The sequence below is a fragment of the Rattus norvegicus genome, chromosome 19 (genome assembly GCF_021556685.1).
Source record: "Rattus norvegicus strain SHRSP/BbbUtx chromosome 19, alternate assembly SHRSP_T2T, whole genome shotgun sequence".
In the NCBI taxonomy this organism is placed as follows: Eukaryota; Metazoa; Chordata; class Mammalia; order Rodentia; family Muridae; genus Rattus; species Rattus norvegicus.
In genome coordinates this window covers 54,863,902-54,875,924 of record NC_141552.1, presented here as the reverse complement: position 1 = coordinate 54,875,924, position 12,023 = coordinate 54,863,902, and the positions used below count along the sequence as shown (strand labels likewise).

Below are 12,023 nucleotides of genomic sequence, written 5' to 3'. Positions count from 1 at the left end.
CTCAAGGACCCTCTCTAGTGTGGCGCCTTAGTCAGGCAGCCCAGCTGCTTCTGGTCTGGACATCCCCACAGGCTATTCTGTGAAGAACTTGGTGAGTCATTCTGGAATAATTTGTCTGCAAGGTTTAGTGAGGGAAGAACAGCCATGGCCTCTAGGGATACAGGATAGTCAGATCCCCGAGGGAACCTCCTCTAGTTGCTTCACACCCTATACCCAAATCCCTGATCTCTGCTAGAAGCAAATGATCTGCCAGGAAGCCTTTTCTCAGAGTTTGCTATGCGCCACGCTGGAGGCAAGGACTAGCTGGCTTCCAAAGCCCGACCCCACATGCGCTGTCCCCTGAGACCCTATTTCTCTGTACCTAGAGTGTGGAAGGGGTATTTTACCTACTGCTCACAGACTTCTAGCCTGTACACCTAGAATAAACAGAAGGGAAGAGAGGATAAAAGCTTGCACATTTCCCAGCCAAAGGAAAAGGAAGGGAGGCGGAGCCTGGGTTAGAGGGGCGGGGCTCCGGGACCTCCGGCGCGTGTGGCCTGGAGCCCAGGCGCCAGGCTGAACTGCTGTTCTCAGCTCAGAAGCCCGGGTGCCAGCTGGGCGCGGGCGGGTGGGCACGGGTAGGGCCATGTGCCAGACACACACAGAATGCCCTTTGAGGAGATGGCAGCTGTCGGCCCAGGCACCCCTCTGGTTGCTGTGGCCTTGTCTGCCCTCTTCTAGCAATACCTTGCACACAGCACTGGGAACATCAAGAGGTAGAGGGGTGACCCTATTCAAGGCATAGAAGACCCCCCTCATCAGTCCTAGAACTAGGACCTAGTTCTGGGTTGTCCTGATGTCCCTCTTTCTCGAATATCTCCCCTCATTGTTGAGTTCCTTCTCAGAATCTATCAGGGAGTTGAGGGACTAAGGTTGCCCCCAAGACCGCAGGAGGGAAAAGCTGGGGATCTGAGGCCACCCCTGAGCCTCTGAGGAAGTCAGATACCCACCCTTGCCTCTTCTCCAATCACTTGGCCCTCTAACCACTGTACATCTGGAAAACAAAAAAGCTTGTCCCTGGAACCAGAGAGATGTCTCAGTGGTTAAGAACATGATCTGCTCTTGCAAGGGACCCAGGTTTGGTTCCCAGCACCCACATGGCTGCGACTAATTTCCATAATTCCAGTTCCAGGGGATCCCATGCTGTCTTCTGACCTCTGAATGCAGCAGGTAGGCACACGCTGTGCATACACGGATTTACAAATACTCACACACCAAAAATGAAATAAACCAGACGAGGGGGAGGAGGAGGAAAGGAAGGGGAGGAGGAGGAGGGGAATGGGAAGGAGGAAGAGGATGAGGAAGAAAGGAGGAAGAGGAAGAGGTGGAAGCAGCAGCAGCGGCCGCCGAAGCAGCTTTGTCCCCAGGTACTATATGCTAGCTAGCTGAAGCTCTTGCCCTCTCGTGGTCCTCTTGTGATCCTCTCATGGGGCTCCCTTAGGAAGCAGTAGACAAAGCCATAGAGTCCAGTTCCCACTTGATGTAAGAATGCACTCTCCTACTCAGGGCATGGCAGCCATTAACTATCTGGGTCTGGCCTTGCTCAGGAAGAGGTCCCATGGAGCAGTGACAGGCTGAATGTGTTGTGCAGCAAGCAGAGCAGACCGCGGGGCCTTATGCCTTTGGTAGCCAGTGGAGCTCCGAGCCTCAGTGTACTGAGAGGGAAGGTGAAAGCAGCAAGGTGTGGCAGTCGGAAGCCCGTGTGCCTTGTGCTTGCAGGTGCATGTTTGGGCATTGTACCAAGTGTGAAACAGCTGAAGAAATTAGGGGTGATTAACAAGGAGGAAAGGAAGGTTCAGGTCCCCGAAGGCCTGTCTGTCTTCCAGCCTTGGGCAGGGGGGCCCATTGTGGGACCCTCCCTAAAAGCCACTGTAGAGGGCTGGAGGGATGGCTCACTGGTTGGGAGCACTGACCGCTCTTCCAGAGGTCCTGAGTTCAGGTCCCGGCAGCCACGTGGTGGCTCACGGCCGTCTGTGGTGGGATCTGATGCCCTCTTCTGGTGTGTCTGAAGACAGCTACAGTGTACTTGTATATAAATGAATAAATCTTCTAGAAAATTAAAAAAAAAAAACCCTTAAAAAAAAAAAGCCACTGTAGATTTTACTTTCAGGGGTATCCAATGTTAAGTCAGGCTGCTTCCTAGGCTGATCTAAGATCGCCTTCAGCCAGACTAATCTGCTCCCAAACTAGGATTGTAGGCGTCTTGGGACCCGCACTGAGGGACGTGATGTGTGGGGGTGGGGGTTCTAGTCTCAGAACCGGGTGGGCGGACCGGATGGGATTGTCTAATAGTGAGTCTGGAGGTGGCCTTTGGAAGGACAGGCAAGGTGTGGGAACTCAGCCTTCTCACCCAGTTGTGCCGACAGAAAAATGCCGGGGTCCCGGGTCCTCGCCTTTAACGCGGCCGGCGGCGCAGCAGGCGGGAGGGGGAGGGGCGGCGCGGGCAGCGCATGCGCGGCGCGGGGGGAGCGGCCGGACAGTCCGGTGGCTGAAAGCAACCCGCGGGCAGCGGAGAGCGCCGGGACCCCGCGCCGGGGGCTGTGAGCGGCGCGGGCCCACCGAGCCCGAGCTAGCCCGCGCCGCTGCCGCAGGGCCCCGGGAGCGGTGGCCAAGATGACCGTGCCGGTGAGTGCTGACCGCCTGAGACCCTGCTCCCCCCCGCCGTAGGCCTGGGCCACCGGGGGTCGCCGGAGGTTCTTTTCAAGCCGAGGTGGGGGTCAGGGTGGGGGCACCGCCCCATAACCGGCATCTCTGACACGGCTTTTCCAGCCTCCTCCAGGACAGCCGAGTAGGACGGGGAGCCGCACTGGCCCCACCGGGAGCTCCGGGGCACGGCTGGGTTGGGCAGGGGGCTTTAGGGGTGCTCCTGAGAGCCTCTGGGACTGGTGGGCTCGGCGGGGTCCGTGCCTTTCCCCGACCTCCTACCAGAGTGGTCAGGCCTACCGAAAAGAGGGCTCTGTCACTTCTTAGAAACCCATGGCCAGGTCAGCTGGGCCGAGTGGTGGGAAGGTCTGTGCGGTTCCCCCAGAAAACTCCCTGGGAGGGCTGCCCTATTGTGCTCTCTGGTCCCTACCCGGATGGCCAGGCGTGGGGCGGGGTCTGTTCTGTCCCCGGAGACACCCTTACCCCAGAATGGTTGGCTTGGCAGGCTAATGGAAATAGCGTACCTCCCCCTACCTCTGGTTTGTACATTCACTTTGTGGGAAGTTTTGTTGGCCCATTGAACTACAGGGCCTTTTGATTAGCAGCTGCTTTCTGTAGGGGCTTCCCCCTTTGCTTGACATCTCGTCTTCTGTCTTCCCAATCCACCAGACACACTCGAGAAGCCCTTGGTCCAGTCCTTAACACTAGGACCTTGGGTCTCCTCCTGAGGTGGCCAGTGATTATTCTACCAGGGGGGTGGACTCAGGCACAGGCTCCAACCCACTTTACAGATGGACACACAGAGGTGTGAGGCCACACCTTCATCCTGTCTGCCCCGGAGTCATGGCCTGCAGCCACCATTTCTCTGCTGACTCAGGCCTTTTCCCCAATGACAGGAAGGGGCAATGGGCCAGAGCCTTGCCTAGCCTGCCCTTATTCTGCTCTGGATCGACTCCGGAGACTGGGTTCTCTCCGTGATGCCGTTAGTTGGCGGGGCAAGTGGCTTCTTAATTAAGCACCATAGAGTATGGAGATTGCTGGAGAGGAGAGGGTTCTGTCAGGGCAAAGCATTGTTATTACAGAATTAAAGATCTCAGCTCCTGCCCGCCCCCAGAAGCGGTAATACTGAGTTACAGATGAAAAAATTAGGGCTTCCAGGCCGCGCTGATGGGAGCCCCCACCCCCATCTCTTCTGGTTCAAAGCATAATTGTCTCATCTCTAGGAAGAGACGGAGAAAGCCTGCCAAACCTCTCTGCTGTTCTGCTCTGCTGTTCTGCAAAGCTCAGGGTTTTCTCCAGCTTGGGGCATAGGGCACCGACCAACTCCGCCTCTGTGGACATTGGCCAGGAAAACAAGACAGACCTGCTGAGTGTGCTGGAGGGCCAGGGTCCCCAAGGCTGTAATGACCATGGAGTACCCCTCTGGACAGGCCTCTGGTCGGGAGGTCCAGGATTGGTTTAGTAGTCTAGCCTAGGTATAGAGCTCTGTATGGGACATGTGTCTTAGACGGCACGCAGACCCTTATCTCACGAGATTTCAGGTAGTCGCCCTCTGCTGTGTGCCACGGTGGTACCATCTATAACTGGAGAGGATAAGGGGTTTGTACAGGTGAGAATCACTGTGAAGAACTAAAGTGAAGGTCTGTCCCTACCACGATCCACTCCAAGTCACTTCTCTCCCGTTCGCTTGTAGCCACAGCCCTCAGTAATTCTGCACAGTGTGTAGCTAGACTAGACTGTCAGGCCATTGTCCTCTATCCTGGGCCCTAAGTAGTGTGCAAGGTGGTGGGGCTATGGAGAGGTCATTTCTGAAGCTTTCATATGCTGGGAGCCCGGGTGGACTTCTAGAAAGATCTGCCTGCCCAGGGAGCCCAGAATGGTGACTGGCCATGTGGTACTTAGGGACACGTTTGAGTTTTAAGCACACCCATTCATTTGGGCAGTCTTTCCCTGTATAGAGCTGACGCAAGCACTTTGGCCCACAGAAATTACAAGATGCTAACAGGCGGCAGTGGGAGACCACTGCAGAGAGAACTTGGGATGAAATAGGTTGAGTTGATGTGATTTCCTGGGTATCCAAGCAGGGCCTGGACAGGGTTTTGTTTTGGTGTTTGAGATAAGATCTCATTGTATAGCCCTGAATACCCTGGAATTTACTCTGTAGACCAGGCTTACCTTGAACTCATACTGAAAGCCATCTGCTTCTGCCTCCTCCAAGTGTTGGCCTAACTTGGAGTTCGCACTTGAAAATGACTGCTGCCATCTCGGACCCATGTCCACAAGTAACGAGAGGTTGGCTGCCCTGCCACGGTACGGTGAAGGGCAAGGCCTGTGCAGAGCAGCCCCACTGCAGCATGGCTCTGCTATGGCTTCTCTCCTGTGAAACTGGGTAGCCCATCTAGCCTCTACCGTGCCCTTTCTTGGGAGATGGGCCCTTTCAAGGAACACAGAGGCTGCCCGGTGTGAGCATGTCCTATGTGCTGGTCCTGAGGGAGGACCGGAAGTGGCCACAGTCACATGACAATGGAGCTAAGGCAGGGTAGGAACTAGCAGGCCTGGCAACATTCAGATTGGTAAAAATGACCATCACCCTGCCTGGCCTCACTAATTTCAGGCTGGAGCCCAGAGAGCTGTTGACAGCTCCCTGTGGCTTTCTAAGCACAACCTACAGTTTTCTCTCTTGCTGTGCTGGAGAGCAAACCCAGAGCTCTTTTTGTCTCTCTCGACAGCCGTCCTGGGTTCAGAGGCCAGGCAGCTTGGCCAGGACTGAGTAGCACAGTTGGTCTAGTTCTGATTAGTCTAGCAACAGCCAGTGGAAGCCAGTAGGCACCTGATTGAACCTGGATGATCCTGGGTCCACTCTGCCTGAGAGAGTTGGCCAGGGAGCCAGAGGTCTGAATCAGGGCTGGATACGGCTGGCCCAGTATCCAGCTGCAGCCTGGTAGGAAGGACACAGGGGGTGGGAGAAACAGTGTCCAATCCCTCACCGAAATCCCCAGAGCCCATGCCTTGCCATGTCGCTGTACCTTGTCCTTCTTACTTCCCCTCGCAGGAACTGGTCTCAAACTTTGTACCCATGTTACCAGGCAGGTCACCCGTGCTCACCCACACAGCTCTGCCCCGGACACACCTCCTGGCCCTATTTGCCATTGTGTATTTGAAGACAGGATGGTGTGGTTGCTGGCAGATTCTGTCACAGGACTGAAGGCTTCATGGGACAGGACCTTTGACCACTTGGCCCCTCATGCGCTCGTGTGCCCATGTACACATGCGTGCTCACGCCTACCCCCCCACCTCACCCCACCCCCGTTGCCCCAGCTCAGCCACCTGCTGAGGGCGTGGAGTGCAACTCTTATCTCATCTCTCTGCCGTCATGCCAGGGCAGAGAATGCCAGGGCCTTACGTAAACCTTAAGATTGTTTAGTCTCTTTCCGGGCAGCTTTATTGAAGGCCAAGTGGGGAATTAAAGAGGCTGCTTCAGGATGAGTGAATGTTTTGGTAGACAGGGCTAAGGCTCCAGTAGGATTCTACAAAAGCCAGTTGCTTCAGTTCCCTGTTACCAGAATGCATGGAGCCCTACCTAGCATTTGGAAGGAAGTCAGCAAGGGATGCATGCAGTACTTTACAAAAGGCTGTGTGGTGCCACAGCTGTGAGGCAGTCACTATTTCCAACCTATGTTGGCAGGTGTGGTAACCAAGCACCCTTTCCTGACCCCTGCACAATCCCATGTGGTATACCATCTCCCTCTGGTGGCCTTTCCTTGTGGTTCACTTTAGCCTTCGTAGTGAGATGCCTCTGCCCTGCTCTGCACAGCCTGTGGGATGCCATCCTCTTAAACCATCCTCACTGCTCCAACAGAGCCCACCACATCTCAGGCCAGCTGGGAGCTCTGCTGCTTGGAACAGACAGGGTCACGCACGGATAAAGCTACTGATGTGCAGATTTGTCCTCAGACATGGACCATACCGAGCTTCATGGCCCAGCAAGGGAAGAATCGGAGACAGGACCTCAACCCCACTCTGTAGCTCTCAGGACCTTAAGATCCTAATCTAAAATGCTAATGTCTTTAAGATGCTAATGTTAATGTTGGCTGTGGAAAGGAGAGTTGCCCAACTCCAGGGCTCTCCTTGTGTCAGCTTTGCCCTCTCCTACCTACTGCCCTGAGGATCTTTTCCACCTCCCACCCTCAGACACAACCTCTTCATGGCTGCTTGCTTTCCTTCTTTCCTGGCTAAACACCATTCTTTCTTTCTTTCTTTCTTTCTTTCTTTCTTTCTTTCTTTCTTTCTTTCTTTCTTTCTTTCTTCTTCTTCTTCTTCTTCTTCTTCTTCTTCTTCTTCTTCTTCTTCTTCTTCTCCTTCTTCTCTCTCTCTCTCTCTCTCTCTGTGATCATGTGTATTATCATTGTGTGTGTATGATATATGTGTGAACACGTGTGCAAGTGTAGAGGCCGGAGGATGACTTTGGCAGGCCAGTTCTCTTGCTTTTATGCAGCTCCAGGGATGGACCTAAGGCTATCAGACTTGCCCGGCAAGGGCCCCTGGTCCTCTCTGGCCCCGCTCCTTCTGTGTGCTCCTATACCCACTGTTTGCTGAGGCATTGTCTTCATCTCTCCCAGAAAGAGCCAGGACCTCAACAGAGGTGATGCGGGACGCCCATTCTGGCAGGAGAGATGGTCACAAGTTGTGGCTCTGAAGTTAATCTCTTTTCTAGGGGAGAGATTAGCGACTAAGAGGGCTTTTCCATAATTTTATTATTAAACCCTGCCAAATTCCAAGAAGGATTTGAAACAGATTATAGTGGAAGACACAATAGTCTCGGATCCTCAAAACCTCCAGAGTTATGTAAAACAGAGGAAAGGTGAGTGTTGTTCCAGGAAGCCTACGCTGACTGGTCATAGACATCTCTGGGCACCTAGGAACTTAGTGGGTTAGGATCCCAGTACCTGCCCTGGGGTCTCTCAAAATACAGCGTGATGCCGTGCATCCATCTGGGCTTTGTTTCACTTTTGTCTGTCAAGACTCAGATTGAGGTGGATTTTTACATTCATGAAACGTGCAGGCACTAAATGTACAACCAGTGGGTTTGGGCTCATGAAGCGTTTCATCAAGATAAGGAACGCCAGCATCTCCTCAGAATGTCCTCAGAGGCCACGAGGCAGCCCCCCTCTGTTTTATCATTGACTTAGATGTGCCTCTTATTCTATGTTAGTTCTGGCTTTTTTCACTTGGCAAAATAGTTTAGAAGTTACCGTCCACATGGGCGTATCACGGGCTGTTCCTTCTTGGTTGCTGAATAATATTTTACTTATGAATATACCACCGTGCATTTAACCTGTGCTCTGGCTCGTGGACAGCAGCTGTCTGTTGTTTCATGTGGATTTTAAAGTGCCGGAACACTGAAATATTGTTGGTATTAGAAAGTCTCATACCTAGTCATACAACCTCGGGTCATGCCCTCAAACACTGCATCTGTCAAAGCGATCTGCTCAGACTGTGTTGAGACCACAGTCTTCCCCAGTCACAGCCCTCCATTGGGGCCGCAAGGATTTGTGTTCTCTCTCATACAGTCATCGAAGGTTAGCATTAGGCTTTTGTGTCACCTGTGTTTTTCTTAGGGCCTCACTCTGTCCCAAGAGGTCCTGCCTGGCTGGAGGGCTGCAAGGAGAGCAGGTCAGAGAAGATCAATTTTGGACACAAGAATTCCAACCGCTCCTTTCTACCCTCCCCAGCCACTCCTGCTTGGTGCTCCCAACTCACAAGCCACTGTGAGAACCCACGTCCAGGATACACCTTACCCTCCAAGAAGCCCGAAGCCAGAGCTGGTACCAGCTTGCCAAGAGCCCCCTCCTGCAGCCCTCGACCCTTAGTCTGCTCTTGCGCTCCCAAGCAGCTCCCGTGCCTCTGCTTTTACATCAGCGTTCACCGTTGTTTGCACACCTATACTCACATGCCTCCTCCTCCAAGAAGCTCCATACACCTTGCATGAAACAACCCCCGACCCCTGCCATCTTCTTCGCCCTCCTTGAGTTCTTGTCACCACAGACAGGAGTGGTGCAGTTCATGCCCACCTCCCACAGCCCAAGTGTGAATTCTCAGAGGAGGAGGCTCCTTCCATGGCACCGTCCTAGTACAGCACAACACTTGATGTGCATTTGATGCTCAGACCATTCGTGCAAATAAGAGAGGTGGATACCATAACCAGTCACCCCCCAGATCGGTGTGAGGGAGGTCCCCACTCACCTCCAGCATTACCTGTGGATCTGGGGCAGCTGCACTCCAAGGGAGGATGGCCCAGGCCCTTAAGTGATGTTCCGAGGGAACTTGAGGAACCTCCGAACATCTGAAGAGGGAGGAAGGGAGCAGGGAGGGCTGGGAAATGGGTTTTGAGGTGTGTACTTGTGTTTGTCGGGGTGGTGATAGAGAGGGTGGGTCCTGGCTCAGGTGAGTGGAACTTGATGTATGGTGATACAGGACGTGGGTGTGCTGTTGGCTTGGAGACACACCAGAGTGCCCTGTGCTTGGTATAGCCCTATGTGCATCCATATCAGTGCCCGAGTGTGGGCCCAGATGCTGGTAAAGGTTGTTCTTACCAATGTGCATGGCCACCTGAAGGGCAGTGACCAGCTGAGGGTGCCACAGACAGCTGGGGTCATTTGTGTAGGCTTAGTCTAGAGAAGCAAATGGGTCCTGCGCTGTAGGCTCATGTGGGATCCACTCTCTCTCTCTCTCTCTCTCTCTCTCCCTATATATATATATATAGATAGATAGATAGATAGATAAATATATAGATAGATAAATATATAGATATATAGATATATAGATATAGATATTTTTTTCTTTTTTTCGGAGCTGGGGACCGAACCCAGGGCCTTGCGCTTCCTAGGCAAGCACTCTACCACTGAGCTAAATCCCCAACCCCTATTTTTTTTTAAGAGAGGGGCTGCTTGTAAACACCCTGAAGTCCCTGGTTGCTGTTGTGACCCTGCTGGCCCTGTAGCTCCCTGACTCCAGCCCCATCCCTGTCCTTCTGGGTGTCTGTGGATGTGGGCACTGTGCTCAGTGGGAGCTGCTGCAGGCACGGAGCAGATGGCATGTGAAGTCCCCTCCGTCTGAACTGCTGGTTGCTATGGGAGAGGGGAGCAGATGGCCCAGCTCCTGAGGCCTCTTGACCACACCCTGTCCCTGCCCACCAGCCTAGCTGACAAAACAGGGCAGCCACGGAAAGGGACCTGTCCTGTCTGTGTCCTCCTCTCCCTTGACACTGCTCTCTGCTACTCTGCCTCCTCCCTAGTGTTGAGGGATGAGACAAGCCAGAACCCAGAAGCAGCTTCAAGGGCAGTCACACTAGGCCCCAGCCTCTAGTCCACACATGAAGCAGTGAGGCCTCTGCGGGAGGGAGGTCCCATCCCTGAAGGTGCCACTGCTGCAGAAAAATGCGAAAGGGGGCGTTGCCCTACCCATCCCCTCTTTGTCCCAGGACCACACCTGAGGGGGGTGTGCTGGGCTTGTTGGGAGGCCTGACAGTTGGTCACCCCTGGTCTCTGTCCCTCCATAGCAGCTAGCATTGCCTTCGATCCTACCTCTGTGTCTATCCAGGTCCTTAGGGACTTGACAAAAGGATGACATGGGGACCCGGCCAGGGAGAATCGGGCTTCAGGCTGCAGGGCCCTGCCCACCTTTCTATAGAGTGACCACTGTAATGAAGAGCGAATTCGTCCATCACTCATTCCACCTTAGAGGACAGGCGAGGTCTTTATGGCCAACAGCTCGAAGAGTGCATGCTCTGCTGTGTGTGGGGGGCAGCAGGGAGGACAGGGGTGTCACCTGGGGTGCTTTAGGGATGTGCTTAGACTGCTGAATGGGCAGTTACAGATGTAAGCTCTCCTATCACTTCCTGTGTAAGCTGGTGGAGACACTGCCCTCTGAGCCTCTGGGAGGTGGTATTTTCCTCTCCTGGTCCCCAGGGTGGTGAAAGGATAGACTGATGTGGTAGGCTGTGTCCTAAGGGTCCCTGTAAGCCTTGCCCAAGCTTTGAGCTTGACCCTGTGAGTAGTCCTCTCAGAAGGAAGGAACAGCCTCTGTGGCCCTTTAGGGACAACATGTCTTCCTGTCCCTGGGGCTTGTAAGCTTACCTCCGGTCTCAGGAAATCCTTTCCCACTGCCACTCCCAGAGCTGGCCATCAGCTGACCTGTCCAACCCAAGCTTCAGGAGGAGAGAGACTGTGCGTCTTTTAAGCAGAAATTCCTCTGTATAATTTTCTCTTTGGAAGTGGTCTTCTTGGAGGGGCTGCTTCGGCCAGCCACTCCCCTAGAGTTGGACATTTCCACTGTTCCCTTCCCCTTCTTTGCTGTTGTAAGTGCTGTAGCGGACATTGGAGGGCATTAGGCAGTGATGGCTCTCCTACGGAGCCTGCACTGCTTCTGAGGCTCAGAGGGCTCCAACCCTCTCTCCTCAGTGGGGTCCAGGACAAAGAGTAATAGGCAGGAGAGTGGCCTACTATGTTCACTGTGCTCATGCCCCTTCCAAACCCTCTGCAGGCCACCCCTGGATGACTGTCACCCATCCTGGAGGGTGGGGACTCTTGTCTGGCCAGGCATGTGCAGTCTTTATCCAGCACTCCCTCTTTCAGCGCCTCTATACACACACACCTGTATACGCTCAGCTCTGTGTACATTGCACCCGTGTGTGTATATAGCTGTACTTGTCCCAGTGTGTGCTTGTGCCCACTATGCTGCATCTATGTGTGCCTGTGTGTGCAGGCATGATTATGCGTGACTTGACCTTCCAGTATTTTTGAAACCCAGTCAGCTCTCAAGCCAGCTCTTCTCACAAGAGTAACCACTTGGGTTTCGCTCTATTTTACACGCTCCTTATCCATGAGGCTCGACTTCAGGAGTGCTTGCTCCAGTGCTGCATGCGGGCCTGATGATGATGATGATGTTGTTGTTGTTGTTGTTTTATTTTTGTTAGGGAGATGGAAAAGAGGTGGTTACTGGGGTCTCAGACACCAGTCCATTTGAAGTCAGTTTGAGTGTGGCAGAGGTCTTTAGCTTTGGCGTGTCCTTGTCCCTAAGTTCCCTTTCCTCTGTAGAGAAGTCAGTGCGGGTTAAGGTCTAGTATCTCCACCATCCAGAGCTCTGGGCCCAGCTCTGTCCCTCCTGTGCACAGATTGTGTGGAAGGAGACAAGGACCCCTCAACTTGTGTGTCAATCTCATCACCTGTAAAGAGGGGCCAGCAGTAAATTGTGTGGTAAAACTGCTGTGGGGGTGAGATGAAGAGGGCCTCTCAGCATCATGGTGGTCGGGTCAGTGAGGGGGAGGGAGGGCTGCCTCACTG

The 12,023-nt window shown here is 53.7% G+C and overlaps 1 protein-coding gene across 2 annotated transcripts in view; it reads left to right on the top strand.

The window, feature by feature from the left end:
* The first annotated feature begins 2,517 nt into the window (after positions 1-2,517).
* Positions 2,518-12,023, top strand: part of Bcar1 (BCAR1 scaffold protein, Cas family member) — a 34,850-nt gene continuing 25,344 nt past the window's right edge. The window contains exon 1 of one of the 2 annotated variants that reach the window (XM_087593886.1): positions 2,518-2,749. Coding sequence is in view for 1 of the 2 variants with exons in the window: in NM_001395122.1 (NP_001382051.1) it covers positions 2,653-2,664 (12 nt within the window). In the remaining variant the exon portion in view is untranslated. 2 annotated transcript variants of the gene reach the window in all.